General features: G+C 46.0%; 1 protein-coding gene across 1 annotated transcript in view; it reads right to left on the bottom strand.

Moving 5' to 3' along the window:
- LOC106142374 (intermembrane lipid transfer protein Vps13D) overlaps positions 1–18,202 on the bottom strand; it is a 74,216-nt gene that overhangs the window by 19,528 nt on the left and 36,486 nt on the right. Inside the window, 27 exon segments of the mRNA XM_060954928.1 lie at positions 422–640; positions 1,376–1,585; positions 2,179–2,364; positions 2,707–2,905; positions 3,066–3,312; positions 4,392–4,536; positions 5,013–5,235; positions 5,237–5,271; positions 5,888–6,016; positions 6,535–6,697; positions 7,548–7,753; positions 8,199–8,297; positions 8,510–8,673; positions 9,140–9,242; positions 9,992–10,162; positions 10,456–10,593; positions 11,129–11,141; positions 12,104–12,241; positions 12,690–12,814; positions 13,571–13,732; positions 14,137–14,303; positions 14,755–14,919; positions 15,305–15,503; positions 15,751–15,913; positions 16,205–16,481; positions 16,819–16,957; positions 17,381–17,587. Of these exon segments, the coding sequence (XP_060810911.1) occupies positions 422–640; positions 1,376–1,585; positions 2,179–2,364; positions 2,707–2,905; positions 3,066–3,312; positions 4,392–4,536; positions 5,013–5,235; positions 5,237–5,271; positions 5,888–6,016; positions 6,535–6,697; positions 7,548–7,753; positions 8,199–8,297; positions 8,510–8,673; positions 9,140–9,242; positions 9,992–10,162; positions 10,456–10,593; positions 11,129–11,141; positions 12,104–12,241; positions 12,690–12,814; positions 13,571–13,732; positions 14,137–14,303; positions 14,755–14,919; positions 15,305–15,503; positions 15,751–15,913; positions 16,205–16,481; positions 16,819–16,957; positions 17,381–17,587 (4,392 nt within the window).

The raw sequence follows: 18,202 nt of genomic DNA, 5'->3' as shown, positions 1-18,202 counted from the left end.
AGCCAAAAGTCTCGCAAAGACTGAAACGCCACGCTCAACTGTATAACTTAAAAGTGGAATTTAAATTAAAATAGTAAAACAAATTCACAACAAACACTATGTTTATTCAGTCCCGGCTCCCTTAATTCTGGGAGCCCCAACACGTGAGGCAACACGACGGGTGGCTGCGAAAGGCGCGGGTGTGTTCCGACTGACATTCAACACACTCCACCGTTTTTCCTTAAGCGCACGCATTATAATTAGTTCAAAAGATAAACTTTGGATTTTCCCTTAAGTCGATGATCTAACAATCTCTCACTAACTTTAACAACTAACTGCGCGCTAGTCATTTCCTTTCAATCTTCGTCACATATCATTATTCAAACAGAATACAAAGAATAATAATGACAATATTGCGGTGAACAGGGATGTGATGACATACCAGAGTGGTGGCGGTGCACTTCTGCGAGAACTGCAGGTGGTGGGAGGTGTTGTTGTGCAGCTGGTATCGCGGGGTGAAGGTCACGATGTTGGTGTGGCGGTAGCGCCCTCTGCCGGCACGAACGGACACCCCGAGGGCGAACTCCCGCTCCTCTGAGTCGCAGCGACCCACCAGGCGCTTCACAAACGTGCCCGGGCCCAGCCCGAACGGGGAACACCACTGGAATGGAAATAAAGACGGTTAAAATTTATATAGTGCCGTGTGGTTCCCGGCACCAATACAAAAAAGAATAGGATCACTCCATCTCTTTCCCATGGATGTCGTAAAAGGCGACTAAGGGATAGGCTGACAAAGTTGGGATTCTTTTTTAGGCGATGGGCTAGCAACCTGTCACTAGTTGAATCTCAATTCTATCATTAAGCCAAATAGCTGAACGTGGCCATTCAGTCTTTTCAAGACTGTTGGCTCTGTCTACCCTGCAAGGGATATAGACGTGACCATATGTATGTATGTAAAATTTATTTTAAATACATTGGAATTTATTTTAAATACATTGGGATTCTAATCTTAGGCGATGGGCTAGCATCCTGTGACTATTTGAATCTCAATTCTATCTTTGAGTCGGGCAGCTGAGCGTGGCCTTTCAGTATTTAGATGACTGTTGGAGATATAGATGTGATTTTATGTTTATGTTATGCTTAGCGTACAATTCAATTCGCTGGTTCAAATGGCGCGCTCTGATCGACTCAACCGCACAAATATTTTCACATACATATAATCTTGTCTGCTGCAGTGTAGTTTGTTCCGCCGCTTCTTCTACACATGCGCTATGTACGCGGTAGTAGTAGCAATTAGATTTAAGTGATGTGACGTCAATAAGTGATTTTGATTCCCCACAAGATAAACAGAACCCGCCGATACTTCGACGGGACTTATCAACGAGGCAGTCAGTACCTGCACGGAGTCGGCGCGGCCGCGGCCGAGGCGCGCGGCCAGCGTGGGCGCCGCGTCGGCCGAGGCGAAGGCGAACAGCAGCGGCGCCACCATGCGCGCCACCTCGTGCTCCGCGAACTGCCCCGCCGCCTCGCCGGCGCCGCCCTCCGCGCGGAACACCAGCGGCAGCCCCGTGCGGTTCACGAGCCAGTATGCGGCTGACACTGACACCTGACCAGTTTTATTTTCATTAGAAGACCAACAGCTGTCACGATTATTAACAAACTAAGGACCCGAAGGATATCTGTTGCTAATGTGATGGACGTATAAACAATTTACCTGACCGCAATAACTTAACGTAAGAATCGAATAATGTAATGACTCTTCAGACAAAATCGCATCGTTCTCTAGAATAAAAAAAAATGGCAAAGTAGGCAAACTATTTCGAAATGATTCTCAACCACTCTATAAGGCTAATATGGTTAGCGCTAGGCTAGGCAAAACGGGCGCAATGAGATAGTTGCGATATGAAATTTAAAGTTTCAAAAAAATTTGTATCTTTACTGGCACGTTCCCAGACACTCTGTAGCGGGAGCGATAATTAGGGTTTAACCGCCACCAAAGGGAACATCTTCGGCCAGGCTAGGAAGCCTGGGGTGAAGCCTGGGGAACCGCGCGACAGACGATGTTGAGTCGGAGGTTGTATTAATACTTTAATCCGTGAAATCTTTGTTTGCGCGATTTAGATTTAACGCTGCTATTGGCTGAGCGCATCAATTTCTTCGCGAGAATTGACAGTTTCACTTCCGAACAATTTCCCTCACCTTAATACCATCGGTCTTGCTGTGCTGGACCCTGGCATTAAGATACAGCCTTCTCCCCTTTGTGTCCCTCAGTTTGAGCCGCGCCGCGAACGAGCCGGCGGCGGCGCTGGCCGACACCGCCAGCGGCGACGACCAGCCGAAACCTTCCAGCTTCACGCTCAATTCTACGCCTTCCTCCACGTTCACCTGGGGAAAATACACACATCTATTATTCTAAACACGATTGTTATATATATAAAAAAATTGCGCGTGTGGCATTCGATTAGATATCGATTCGAATATATTTCCACCAAGAAAATGATTGGGAGATGGAAATTCTTTTGCTCGATCTTTCGAACCACATCGATTATGAGTAGGAAAGGGTAAATATCTCGCGTTTCGAGGTGCGTGTGTATATTGACAGAAAAATCACATACTACCTACATCTATTTTGGTCATTGGTCCTTCGAGCCGGATGGATTAGTTTGGTTTAATTGACTGATAGAATAGCATCAGTTAATTATACATAAGATTTTTGTAGCTACATACCTCGTGAAAGGGGCGCGTGTCGCCCGCAGCCAGCGCGTGCTGAGCTTGCTGCGTGCTGTCAGGCTGGCAGCAGCGGTACTGCAGCTCCAGCGGCAGCAGGTTCTCCAGCCGCAGCGCCGGCACCAGCGTCAGTGTGTGACCCGCTACCGGCGACCCTCGCTCCGGGGGGAACGGTTCGCGAACTATCGAGCAGCAGAACCTGAGCACAATGCAAATAATTTTAAACAAAGCCAGAAAATTTCTCTATTTAATTAACACAGAAACGAAGAATAAGTCGAAATAAGGTTTTATTCCCGTCTCGATTATATGGTTAAAAAATAAGAGCAAAGTTCCCATATTAAGATTTTAGTAGAAGTTACCTATATACATGGTCGGGAGGCGCGCGGCACTCGTAATGCAGCAGCTGCGCACCGCCAGCGGAGGCTGACCTCCAGTCGATAGCGGCGGGCGCGGGCGGCGTGGCTCTAGTATCTCTGGCCGCCAGCGCGGGGCCCAGGACGGGCCGCGTCCACAGCGCGCCGGGCCGAGCGGACAGTGGAGCGGGCCACGTCGCCCCCGCCGGGACTTGAGCTGAGCGCCACGTGCTGCTCACACTACTCCATTCGCCTGTTTGAGACAATTTAAAATTATCATTCATAAAGGGTATTCAACTAATGTTTACAATTAAAATAAAATTATAGAAAAGACTGGGTTAACCTCACATTAGCACCCGGGCACTTAACAGTCACATATTGACATGAATACGGTACAATTTATTGTCATTAACAAAACATGAAAAACGAAACTATTCTAATCATTAGTCTCATTATTTTATTCTCAGTTTGTCACTGCATTTGAAGCACTGTGCTACACTGCGCGTAGGAGGGATGAGTCTGTTCTATAATAGGGATAATTCTTAATTCTACGGAATTATACCATCGAAGTTTTACAAATAATGTTTTCGCCACTACAGTCAAAGGAACACAGACAATGATATAGGACGGGACGGATCAAAGGAAGGGTGTAGGAGTTACCGCAGTAGACTTGTATAGGTCGAAAGGCGCGCAGGAGGGCGGGGCGGGGCGCGGCCGCGGGCGGCAGCAGCGGCGCGGCGCACGCGCGCGCGCCCGCCAGCCGGGCGCTGCTGGCGCGCACGAGCGCCGCCGAGCACCACGCTTCTGGCCACTGACGGCCTTCTACATATGTGAACATATCTTTATTTTGTTGAGGTTTTCTGTGTGAAGACGAATGAAAAAGTAGACACCTCCAATGCAAAATATATAAAATAGGATGAGAAGATTTTAACTGCCGAACGTATTAGGTTGATATGTTGTTTCGCGATGATTATATTTGTATCAAAGATTAAGCTGTATTCACGTGTGATGTCACATCAGCTCTATTTATGTTTTCGGTAGAAAAATATTAAGAAAATGGATAATTACAAGGTAAATGCATCGGGAAATGTGAAGTCTACTGCGGTAAAATATAAATATCAGTATTTAAAAACCTTTTTTGAAACCTGTAGACCAGCAGCGCCAACGCAGCCTCCATTACCGCCATCTTGTTATTGACCTCATTACCTAGTTTACTTCTGCTTTCTTGAGAAGCATACCCCACCGCACTATCACCAGCTTGCAAGCTTCTTCCAGAAATATTTCAAAAATCAAGAAACAAGTCTAAAACAGTAAAATATGTCGTAGAGTAACCTTTGGGAGGGGCGTAGTCGACTCTCACGTCCACGGCATGTGGCAGCTTGTTGACCAGCTGCAGCGCTGATCGCACCGTCACCAGCTTCCGAGCTGACCCTTCCAAGGATACTTCGAACACTATCCGAGCTTCGTCTCCAGTTTTCTAAAAGACAAATGATGCAAATTTATTTGATTTCTTCAAAAGATTACAACAATGTGAAGGAAGATGACAAAAGATTTATTTACACGAAAATAAGACCTGATCTTCTATTTTGAAGTTTTCTCATTAAAAGTTTCAAGTTTCATCTTCGACCGTTAAGCTTCGGGACCCAGAGGACGCTTTTCGACTTGTGTCACGCCATTTTATTTGATTGTTAGATAACCTATTCATCTTCTTTTACTTGAAAGAGAGATCTTTACTTTTACGCGATTAGTGGGCCAGCTGGTGCAGCGTGGCGGGGGGCGCGCTGCTGATGATGCAGACTGGTGACACTCACCAGGTGCGTGAGGTTCCTGAAGAAGACGCCGACCCGGTCCACACAGACGGGGTCGGGCGGCGCCCAGCCGTCCAGCCGGAGCGCCAGCTGGTGCAGCGTGGCGGGGGGCGCGCTGCTGATGATGCAGACTGGTGACACTCACCAGGTGCGTGAGGTTCCTGAAGAAGACGCCGACCCGGTCCACACAGACGGGGTCGGGCGGCGCCCAGCCGTCCAGCCGGAGCGCCAGCTGGTGCAGCGTGGCGGGGGGCTCGCCGGGCCCGGGGCGCGCGGCGGGCCGGCCCCGGGCGCGCCCGCTCCGCGCCCCGAACGAGAACGGCTCGGTGTCCCCGGCGCGCACCGCCACCCACGAGTCGTCGGGGCCCGCCTCCGCCACGGCCGGACCGCCGTTCTCGAGCAAACTGCGTGACAAATACAACGTCAATATTATACTGTCAGTAATGTAGGAAGTTGGGTCACTGGGCTGAAACCCCTATCAGAAAAAAGTGAAGTTTCGAGTAAAGCAAAATAGTACTACCTAAAGTCTACCCATTGATGTATAAACTTAGAAAATACTAGGTAAGTTTATTAAAGTGACAAATCAAATGTTCTTCTGCAGTAAAAAGGAAATTAACATTCGTTGCCGATAGACCGTTTGATCGAGATGATGATTTAGTGCGAGTTTTACTAAACCCTCAGTGGGAGTTTAACTCGATCAAACGCGTCGAGCGAGTAAACGCGAATCTATGTGGAACTGCATTAGTGCCATCACGTTACCACTAGGTGGCGCTGATTAAATCACATACAAATTCACTTTTTCTTGCTCGATGTGTTTGATCGAGTAAAACTCGCACTAACCCCTTTTGGTTAAGTGTTACTTATCTATGTAAATAGTTGCTATTCTAGAACTGTTCTGTAACATCCGCTGTCCATTCTACGAGCTATTTTATACCGTATCAGCGATCTAACCCACTGTTCGTTCATCTACGACAACGAGTTGTATAGTAATTCATATAGTGAGTGTACTGACAGCGTGGCGGTGGTGAGCAGCGTGGTGAACCACAGGCGGTGCCCGGTGAGGTTGCGCAGCGCGTACGGCACGAACGGCGAGCGGCGCCGGTGCCCCGCCGGGCTGCCCTTCGGAGACGCCTCCGCTGACACCGACGACTGCAAACAAGCATTAAACATAACTCGTCCTAAAACGTTGATCAAATGCACATATCATGTTTGGCAAGCGCCCCGACGATATATAACTCATCATTACTCGGTTAAAAGTAAAGGGCTTTGAAATTAAACCAAAAAGTTCTCGTTTTCCACGCATTCTGAGTGTGCGTTTCTTCTCATTACAATAAATCACTCTCACAAATAGAAAATAGCTGATGCTTTAATACAAGAACCTCGTTAGTCCAAAAAAGTTAAAATATATTAAACTAAGACAACAAAACAAAGTACAAAATCTTGGATAAGAGATGTGGATCTTATCTTCAATTGTACTAATCTTCTCTATCACTCACTACAACGGTTCTAAGGCAAACGGTTTTGAGAGAGTGACATAAGTATTGTGATAGAATCTCAATTCCATCATTAAGCCAAACAGCTGAACGTGGCCATTCAGTATTTTCAAGCCTATTGGCTCTGCCTACCCCGCAAGGGAATCAGACGTGACTATATGTATAGAATGTGACCTGCGGCGCGTAATAGTCCGCACTCCAGTTGTCCCGGACGAGCTGGCCGAGCTCGATGAGCGATGACGTCACGTTGGTGTTGAGCATCTCCGCGGACGTCACGGACAACTCCACGCGCGGCGCTAGTGTGCTCGTCACTTTGCACTCCCACATCGTTTCGAATCTAGAACAGAATACATATTGTAATAAAAAAATCATCTATGTAGGATTCCTTATGATAAGAATAGCTTATTTAAACGTGTTCAAACTATTGGAAATTGTGTCAAAGCAAATTATGAAAGTTATTACGAGTATATTTACAGCATTTTGTGTAACTCGACATTACAGTGAAATGTAAGGGCGCGTGTGTTTGCTCCGAGCAGGCGCATTTATGTTAGCCCTTTGATTTACTCAAAAGAGCTTCATTCATGATTGAGCGTCACCCGCCACACCTGACCTTATAGGAAGTAACAGGGCCGCCATGTATTTAGACTCTTTATAATATACCTTTAACTATACTATACAGGGTGACTTTTAATTCAACTGCATAAATTTAACTGTTAAGTGTACTCATCTAAAGGATATTTAAAAACGTTAAAAGAAAAATATCGGTTCATATTTCAGAAAGTACGAAAAAAATAAAAGTATCAAAATCCACGATCTTAAATACGTCATATCGACCCCGGCCGGCGGAAAAGCGACGCGTAAGATCCAGAGGTCAACGACACAATTCATTCAGCTGAGCGATCTCGACAACTCTGTACTTTACCTAATCATGATACTAGAAAAATAATTTATTTTTCAGACATTTATTTACATGTTTAGTTTTAATTTCTTTTTGTAGTATTGGTGTTTAATAAAGCGTGTGACGTAGTTTTTGAGGGTTTTTTAAATGCGAAAAAGATGACGTTAAATTTAAATAAAAATAGGCTCAAACAGCTCAGAAGCATGGGTATAGTCTATGTTTAAAAGGATGCAGTTGTTTAAATGTCACCCTGTATTTAACCTACGACACGACAAAATTCAAAACTAACCTCCAAGGTTCAACGAAGGGTTCCCACCCTGAGAGAGGTCTATTGTAGTAGTCGGCGCTGAGCACAGCGGCCAGCCTCCCCACGCCCGCTCCCCCCGCGCCCCCCGCTGCCCCCGCGCCGGCCGACCCGCGGCGGGCGGGGGGCGGGCCCGCGGGGGTGCACACCAGGAGCGGGTCGTCTAGGCACTCCTCAACTTTGCGGAGATCCTATTGGAGAATGTGAAAATGAAGTACTTTATTTTAGGAAAATTGTTGACGTTGTGAATGATGTCCACCAGTTGTGGTGAAAATCTTTGGGGTAAGCCTGTATGTGCATCAGAAGATTTTTGTCGGCTGAACGGAGTGGATGACGACGACGATACATACATAAAATCACGCCTCTTTCCCGGAGGGGTAGGCAGAGACTACCTCTTTCCACTTGCCACGATCTCTGCAAACTTCCTTCGCTTCATCCACATCCATAACTCCCTTCATGCAAGCTCGGCGGTTTCGGGTACTTTTGACGTGTATATATGAAAAAATAAGAAAATCTATGGGACTTTTAAAAACTCGGCGTACCTACGTACACAAAATGGAGGTTGAGGGCTTATTTGTTGAACTTTAACTAAAAACCTCGAAGGAAATAAAAAGGGAACGGAGGTGGAAGACTTACCTGTTCCACTTTGAGTTCACTAAGCGACACTTCCACTAAAGGCACGTCGGAATCCAGGCAGTCGTCTATGACGCACAGTGTTATACAATCCGCGGTCACCTGCAATATTAAAGGGTTAATATATAGTAATATAAAGGGTAATATAAAGGGTAAAATTAATAATTTTTAGTAAAGAGTCTGTTAAGTTAAGGAAGAGTAAGATTGTGTTGGTTGAAAACGCACTCTTCTGTTAAAAAAAATAAATAAAGTGTATTTTATTGATTAAATTAATTATATTGTCTATATTCGTCATCCTAGCAAATGTTCCTCACCTTAACAGCCTTCAGCGGCCAAATGGCACTGGTCTGCGGCTCCGGCTCGGGCTCCGGCGGCGGCGGCGGCGCGGCGGGCAGCCAGCGCGGGCGCGGCGCCCAGCCCGCGCGGCGCGGCGCGCTGTTGGCGGGCGCGGCCGCGCGCTCCGGCGGCAGCAGCTTGCCTGCCCGCGACATAAACGGTCGCATTCATCCACGATCCATGACATGTCGTCAACAAGATGAATACCGTAACAAATAAGGTAGGAACCCCTTTGTCCGCATTGGTAACTAAAGTTACGTAACCGGTTACAAGAAAAAAATATTTTTCGCTTTGTGAAAAAGAGTTTATTTTACCAATTTTGTAACTTTTGTAACTTTTGTAGTTACTTGGTAACTAGTTGTGAAAGAAAACTTTTTTCCATTTATAGATAAACATTTATCATTCACTATTTGTATACCTCACATATATACATTTGAGAAATCAACTCTTAAAATTGATGAACTGCTAACAAGAAGTTAATTATACAAAATAAAAATCTCAAAAGTCCTTAATCATGATAAAAAAAAGCCCCTTCTTCTCAAGAGAGTTTAAGATTTTACCTAGACTCACGGCGGGAGGAACAAGAAGTAGACTGAAGGTGTGCTTACCAGCCAATGCCGCCCGGGCTTGCGCCGGCAGCGACTGCAGCATGGACGCGAACATGCGCATGTCGTGGTACGAGAGCCGCAGGTTTAGCGTCCCCATCGCCACCTGCAGAACAACACGGGTGAAGGTCTGTTCCAATCATAATCATTTATTTCTTGAATTACAATATAGGTCTTAAGTATTCAATTACAGTTTCTGTTAACACATATTCCACTTTTGAAGGCGTCGGAAATATGTACATATATTTTAAATAAGCAGCGTATAATCACAAACTTGCTCAATAATTTTAAACTTTATTGCAATTAACATAATGTACAATAGGTTAACGCAATATTGCATTCTCTACCAGTCACCAACCAACGGGAGCTGGTCACCAATCATGTCGAGGTGGCAGCCACCGTACATGCCAAAGAATACACCTGTTTACAATGGTTACGGAGAAGTTAAGACTGTTGGCTCTGTCTACCCTGCAAGGGACATAGACGTGATTATATGTATGTACACTCATATACACACGTCCGTACACTAACCCACATACATACACACACATAAATACAACCACGCACACTTGCACGTACGCACTTACTTATCCTCATCTTGTAGACCAAGCGTGTTATTATCTTGAACTTAATTTATCCAGCACCTACTTGTTTCATATAATAGTAGTCTTAGATTTATAAGCCAGTAGCGGATCATTCCCAACACGAGTAACTTAGGATTGCTCACTGGTAAGTCCAAGCATCTATTTGTAATCAAGATTACTAAGAATACTTTTATGTTTGTATGTATGTGTATGTTTGTATGTATGTATGTGTATGTATGTATGTAAGAGAAGAAGAGAGTGCCGTAGTTACATGCAGGTCGCGGGCGGGGCCGAGCGCGGCGTGCACGGCGGCGGGCTCCACGATGGACAGCGCCGTCTCCTCCTCCAGCCCCAGCACGCACGAGAACAGCTCCAGCTCCGTCAGCGAGCACGACACCGGCTTGTGCCCGTCCCACGGCCGGTACGTCAGCACGCACGTGCTCTGAAAGAGAAAACATATTGTTCTCTCATTTAGATAGGAAGTGTGTTTTTAACCTTTTAAAGCGGATCACATGTTAACGTTGTTTGTACACAATGCAACACATCGGGGCCCGACTTTTCTCCTCACATTTGACCTATTTTTGGCATCTTACATTTAAAGTCTTTTTAATCATTGGAAGCGATAAAGCCAGACATTTTGTTATCCCGTTCTGCCCGATTGAGCGAAGCAGCGATAGTTTCGCGCGTCTCGCGTGCCATAGATAAACATAAACAATCGTATTATGAACATCTCACCCGCAATATGACCGCGTTGGTGTCCCACAGCGAGGCGTCCTCCACCAGCACCAGCTGCGAGTCGGTCACGTTCAGCTTGAGCTCCAGCTGCCCGTCGCCGGGCCGGCCGCGGGGCGCTTGGCTGGCTGGACGAGCCGCCTCCCGAATTGCTGCTAGCGCCTCCTCTCTGTCCACACATACATTTGTTAGCAACACCGAGTTAGCACCGGCGACCGTTCACCATTGCGGAGTGGCGAGCTGTCGGAGGAGGCAATAGCGAATTTACTTTTGATGTGGCTTTCGTAATGACAACATGCTGTTGGAACATAGTCCAATATATAGTCCTTATGGGACAGCGAGCACGAGAGAACATTCAAAATGAGAATAAATGGGTATCTCTTGGATAGTTATGTAACATCTTCGTCATCAGTGTCACTTACCATCAGGTGAAATAGATAACAGATGCCTAATCCAATAATGAATAAAATAAAATTTAATAAAATATGGTGCTAGTGTAGCTTCCGTTATTTAATTGATAATATTACTAAACCTGCACATTCAGGCAACTGGATGTGTAACCATGATCGATCCAATGCGGGTTAGGTTCCCCTGCAAAGGTTGTGGAGGTCAGACGGGAGTCCCTTCGTGTAGAAAACTGACTCACCCAATCCAGGATCCATGGTCAAAGGCATACCCCGGACTCCTCTCTAGAGTGGTGAGAATGTTACCGGGATTAAAGCTAGGAGGAAAAAGTATACTAAACGAATGATAAATCCTTGAAAAATAAATGCTCTGATATATCCCGAGTTCTAATCCCGGCCAGGGTATGATGAGAAACGAACTTTCTTTGCTTGACCTGGGTCTTGGATGTATCTATATAAGTATATATTATAAAATATAGTGAGTTGAATTTGTGTTTCTCGTAACAAAAGTCTCGAACTTACTTCGAGGCTAACTCAAACTGTGTAATCTGTCGTGTACATAAAAAAAGTCCAAGGTCCTCCTGGCGTTAGCCCAAGTAACATACTTTCTGGAGAGGAACCCGGGGTGCGGCTTTACGACCATCCAGGTTTGGGTGGAGTCACGTTTCAACACAAAGTAACCCCTTTGACCCCGGCCATCAGCCGCATGTTGTTCTCCAGGGTCCAGTCGGCTGGTCTGCCTGTGTGTAGTGTTATAACAGCAATCTTACAGATGCAGCTGGTCGGGGTCCGCGGAGGGCGGCGGCGGCTGCATGAGGAACTGGTTGGCGGCCTCCCACCAGTCCAGCACGGCCATCAGCCGCATGTTGTTCTCCAGGGTCCAGTCGGCTGGTCTGCCTGCTAGTGTGGTGTGGTAACAGCAGTCTTACAGATGCAGCTGGTCGGGGTCCGCGGAGGGCGGCGGCGGCTGCATGAGGAACTGGTTGGCGGCCTCCCACCAGTCCAGCACGGCCATCAGCCGCATGTTGTTCTCCAGGGTCCAGTCGGCTGGTCTGCCTGCTAGTGTGGTGTGGTAACAGCAGTCTTACAGATGCAGCTGGTCGGGGTCCGCGGAGGGCGGCGGCGGCTGCATGAGGAACTGGTTGGCGGCCTCCCACCAGTCCAGCACGGCCATCAGCCGCATGTTGTTCTCCAGGGTCCAGTCGGCTGGTCTGCCTGCTAGTGTGGTGTGGTAACAGCAGTCTTACAGATGCAGCTGGTCGGGGTCCGCGGAGGGCGGCGGCGGCTGCATGAGGAACTGGTTGGCGGCCTCCCACCAGTCCAGCACGGCCATCAGCCGCATGTTGTTCACCAGGATCGTGTACGCGGAAGATTCTCGACGTTTCCTGAGTTGTAACAGTAGAATTTTGATGATAATTATTTACAGTTTCATACTAAATTAAGGAAATAGTGAAAGGTATAAGTGAAAAGTATAAGTGTGTCAAAGATCTGCTGTGATCTTCATCATTGAGTAAAAAATTCTGGGCCAAGATCAATTTAAATGATTTGGCCAATATATTATGTATATTTTTATGCCGTGTGGTTCCCGGCACTTCAGAATAAGACCACTCCATATCTTTCCAATGGATGTCGTAAAAGGCTACTAAGGAAAAGGCTAATATACTTGGGATTCCTCTTGTCTTAGATGGACTAGCAACCTGTCACAATTTGAATTTCAAATCTATTGACTGAACGTGGCCATATTTATTTCAAAGGCATACAACTGAACTTGGCCCTTTAGTCTGTTGGCTCTGTCTACCCCGCAAACGATATATACGTGATAATGATAATGACCTGGCGTGGACCTCGAGCTGCACGCTGTGCCGGTGCTCGGCCATGGGCTGCACGATGTGGCTGAACACGTTGCCGCGCCGGTTGGCCGGCTGCGACGAGAACCGCGTGTCCGACACCAGGATCTCCTGGACACGAACATCGATTAATCGGATCACGTTCTTATCGAGCCGGATGTGTGATGATGACTAACTTACATAGATCAATAGCAAAATCAAAAAAAAAAAAGTCCGAACTTTTATCGTTTTACAGTAATTGACTTTCAAAAATGGATCTTAATGTATTGTAATAAAGCTCACCATCCTTAAATGTTAAACTCAACTCGTGATTGTGTACTATATTAAAAAGACATTAAGTTCCATTCTGGAACGGACGGACGAATATATTTTGATGAGATACTTTTTCAGCCGGTTTGTGGTAATCAACATTTTCTTCGTCAGCCGAGAGCGTTGGTGGTCGAATAAGTAAGATTTAAATGCGTATGGCGCATAAAGGGCACAGGTTCGACACCTTGCCCATGTCATTGCCATGCCACCAATGACTATTTTCGAAGTTATGTACATTAGTTTGAATACTTACCGATGCTCTTACGGTGAGGGAAAACAGCGCGAGGAAACCTGCACATTCAGGCAACTAGATGTTTAACCATGTTCGATCCAATACGGGTTAGGTTCCCATGCAAAGGTTGCGGAGGTCAGACGGGAATAACTTCGTGTAAAAACCGGACTCACCCAATGGTCCCAATCCTTGGTCAAAAACTCCTCTCCAGACAAGGGAGGGTGCAACCGGGACTAAAGCCAAAACGAAGAAGTCAACATTTTCTTCGTCAACTTTTATAGCATCCACTGGATAAATACTAAGAGTCCAAAAAAATTATATATTACCTGCGAGACCAGGTCGATGTCCTGGGACAGGTCGGAGAATGTCTCGACGAGCAGCCTCGACTTGATGAAGTTGATGCAGGCCAGCGACCCCGCGCCCGGCCCCGACTCCAGCTGCACCCTCACATCCTGCAGGTCCAGCTTCAGGGATGATGTTGTCCAAACCTGCACGATGAAGGAAGTCACGCATCAAAAACAGACAGGTAACGGCTGAGATGATTGATGATCCTTTGTGATATTGGTTTGTACAAAGGGGGAGATCATGTTTATGTCATTAATTGTGCAAAATAAAACCACCTTGGCATTTGATTGTGTTAAAGTTATTTTACCATGCTAAAGTAAATCTTATTTATATATTAAGTCTATTATAAGGCAATCTTCGTCAACATACAATAAAACAAATAAAATTCTCCTAACTTTAATGCGCCACTTTACGGATATATGTATATACCACTCAAAAATGGATGAACTATAAAATAAAACGAATGAACGAATGAATTGAATGTTATGTACATTCAAATTTCAAACTGTTCTTACATTCAAACACGTATTATCATATAGTCACTGACCTGGTCGGTGCTATCGCTGGGCAAGTCCGGCGCGGGCTGCGTGGGCAGCAGGTCGTCCACGCACTCGCCCAGGTTGTGGGCCAGCACCCCGCGGATCAGCCGGTACTGCTCCGGGTCCAGCGCCACCTGGAGCGTCGTCAGCGTGCCCTGGATCGTCATGTCTGGTACTAAAAGGAAAACAAAATTGTATTACTTATAAAATGTTTAACGGACTAGGAAGTTATACTGTTTATAATTTTTACAGAATCGTTTTTAAGAAACAGCTTTAAAAATATTATTAAAAAAGAATCACTATGACTATATTCATTAAACACTTTGAAGTATAATGTGAATCTTTAAAAATTGTAATTCCCTTTCTGCGTCTCTGTTCTCTGTTACATAGTTTAGGAATCAGAAAAAGATTTATTGTATTTTCCAAGAATGTTTTTCAAGACGATTGTAAATAGGCCGTACTTGAGTATGAGTCGAATATATAATATAAATAGTCCTTTAGACCTTATCATGAGACAGATTGAGGTATTAAAAAAACATATTAATAAAAACAGTTACTAATCAATGAGTCAAAGAAAGAAGTTATTTTTCTCTTGGTGCAATAAAGAGTTAATGAAGTTCAGTCACCATAGTGCGTGTCGGCCATGTTGAGCTCGACCTGCAGCGGCAGGTGCGCGGGCGCGTGCAGCAGCGGCCGCGGCAGCGTGCGCAGGCGCAGCGCGCGCGACAGCCGGCAGCACCACAGCGACACGCCCGCCAGCTGCGCCGTGCGCACGTCCAGCAGCTCCTCCGCTGTACGCGTTCAAAATTATTTCTTATTTTATTAACTATCTTTAGACTGCGGCTCCGCCTGCATACTAAATTCCCTTACTTTTCCATACTCCATATTATATGTATACAACATTTCACGGAAATCGGTTCAGTGATTTTGACGTGAAAGGCAGACAAACAAACACACGAACATTCTTGCGCATTTATAATATTGGTATGGATGGATAGTAAGGATAATGATAACTTGATGATGACTGATTCAAGTGCTTGTGTTATTTAAATAAACTGAGCAACACACAGAGTGGTTTAACACTGAAAAACATCTTAGACAAAAAATTGTTACGTCACCACGGCTGTTCAACCAATTAACAGACAGTTATTTAGCTATTCGTGTAGCTATACTAACGATGATCGGTACTGGCCCTCGTGCTGACAGTGGCCGGATGTCCGGCGGGCAGGAACCGGTTGGTGAGCGTGAGGCGCGCGAGGTGCGCGGCGAGCCCGGCGCGGCTCCGGGCCGACACCGGCAGCACGATCACCGGCGCCGAGCACGATAGCTGTAGCTGCATACGGTTGATGTGGTTGCCTGATGTGCCCACCGATACCTTCAATTGATTAATACCATAAATAGGTATGTAACGAAACATAAAATAATAGCGTCTTTTATGGTACCACATTTGCCTTAAAAGAGAAAAGTGAAGGATGGATATAAATAACACGCCAATCGTGAGTTCGCAACATTTCAGACTGACCCTGAGCTGAACTGAAATAATTGCTTTAAAAGCACACACTGTCACAATCTTTATAGATCAACATGCTGAGCTGGTCTCCGGCAGTCAGCAGCACACCGACCTTCCTCCTGGCCTGCAGGATGACGCGGCGCAGCAAGCTGAACTCCCTGGCGAACGCCTGCAGCTCCTGCACGAACCGCTTCGTGTGCACGTACGTGGCGGGCCCGATCTCTATGCTGAGGCTCGTCTCGTGGCCGGCGGCCGCTGCTTCCGCGCTGCTAAGTCTAAACCACAAATAATATGAAAGTTAATAGAATTCGTTGGTTTGATATAATTCCTAAGTTTGGAAATTGAGCGTCAATAATATAACAATAAGCGATTACGGAGCGAGAGCAGAACAGAATTGGTATCGGTTAATTTTGGGGAGGCAGACGAAAGATTTTATCCACACGTTAAAATATAAAAATATAAATAAATAGACTTTATATTTTCAATAATGCTTGTTCTTTGAAATTTCAGCAAAGAGCATTAGCAAAGTTATTCATTGGTTTCGACCTAAAGACCTTCACACGGACCTGTTGTACTGGAAGGTGAGCGCGTGGTGCGCGTGCGTGCGGAACCTGTCGCGCCACAGCAGCGCGTGCGGCGCCAGGTCCGTGAGCCGCAGCGCGCCCAGCCGCCCCGCCACGCTGCGCGCGCGCGCCGCGTGCCGAGCGCGCGCCCGCACGCGCACGCGCGACAGCAGCGCGCGGCACGCCTCCGCGCCGCTGCGCACCACCAGCACGGACAGCGAGCGGATGGACATGTCGGTCTGCGTGCTGCCCGCGCTCGGGGCCGCTGTGCCGGCCTCGTCTGATCGAAACGATCGTTGTTAATTTGCTTTCACAGAAATATTTGGTTTGACATAGTTCCTAAGATCGGAACCTTAACTAACTAAAAGCAGAATCGATTTCCTCATTATTTCGAATTTCGAAATTATGACGATGAATACTTCCTAAATGATCCTTTATCCTGCATCAATATCATCTTAACTTAATGAACGTACTTATAAAGAAACACCTCGATGAAATTTATAACAATAAATAATTTTGACCCCGTTTAGATATCAATAAGAAACCTTTATTTTATTTATACATATACAAAACATGGAATACGATTCGAACAGACATTGAAATGAACATGACAATACCAGTGTGATCCGGGTCCGGCTCTGGCGAGCCGCCAGGCTCGTCCCCCGCTATCCCGAAGAAGTCCAGCACGGTCACCCAGCTGTCGATGCTCACCACCAGCTTCAGGCAGTTGAACTCCACTTTCGTCAGTTTTATTATCTGTAGGGAACGTGTGAAATGTCATGTTCAAAAAGAGTTTAAGACATTTTACTAAATTGCGTTTACTTTTGAGGGAGTGCCGTGCGGTGCCCGGCACCCATAAAAAAAAGAATAGGATCACTCCGTCTCGTTTCCATAGATGTCGTAAAAGGTGACTAAGGGATAGGCTTATAAACTTGGTATTCTTCTTTTAGACGATGAACTAGCAACCTGTCACTTTTTAATCTCAACACTATAAACCAAACAGCTGAACGTGGTCTTTTCGAGGCTGTTGGCTCTGTCTACCCCGCAAGGGATATAAACGTGATTATATATACGTATGTGTGTTAGAGTTTAACCAAAATTACGACTCCTAAAATAGGGTCTGTCAGGCAACAATGTCACGTCATCAAAGTTCATGATTAATTGACATGAACTCGTCACCTTATCACCGTCCTCCTCCGCCGCCTCGGGCCGCCACTGCACGGACACCCACACCAGGTTGTCGTCCGCCCGCAGCATGTCCCCCGCCTCCTCCCCGCTGTCCGCCGCCTCCCCCCCCTCGGCCGCGGGCGGCTCGGCCGGGGAGCTCGGGGAACAGGGCGGGGTGATGCCGCATTTGCTGTCACGCTTGCTGCGACGTGTTGCCCACTGTAACAATGGTCCAGTAAAGATATTTGTTTGGAAAATGAAGAGCAAGGAAGTTCTTGTTATAATGCACGTGATAATAATAATTGTCTTCGCTTGACACACTGGAGCCAATAAAAACTCAATTTTCTTGAAATTTTGTGTATTCAGATAATTTTATGTTACAAAATTTTAGATTGAGCGCGTAACGCCGGTGAAGCCGCCAAAAGTCAAAATTATATTTTATACAATGAAAAAATGACAGTGACATTTTATTTTTAATATTTTGGCAAAGGCAATGCATTTTTGTCTTTGGACATCATTGGGCCTAAACAATAATAATAAAACATTTCAGGACCAAGTGATGTCTAACTGAGACACGTGATGGCTAATTAAAACATATGTGATGTCTGATTGAACTGAATTAGCTTAAAAGACCGGCCAAAGACGCCATGATGCAATGAAAGAAGTCACAAAATCCAGTCACGACTTGGACAAAAACGCAGCCTTGGGAATGTGCTGTGTGGTTCCCGTCAGTAAGGACTAGGACCATTTTATCTTTTTCCCATGGACGTCGTAAGGACAGGCGACCAAGGGTTTAGACACATTTATCTAGTGCTGATTTTACCATGATAAAAT

This window comes from Amyelois transitella, chromosome 5 (genome assembly GCF_032362555.1).
Source record: "Amyelois transitella isolate CPQ chromosome 5, ilAmyTran1.1, whole genome shotgun sequence".
In the NCBI taxonomy this organism is placed as follows: domain Eukaryota; kingdom Metazoa; phylum Arthropoda; class Insecta; order Lepidoptera; family Pyralidae; genus Amyelois; species Amyelois transitella.
Note: the sequence above shows the minus strand (reverse complement) of the source record. Positions and strands in the feature narration are given on the sequence as shown.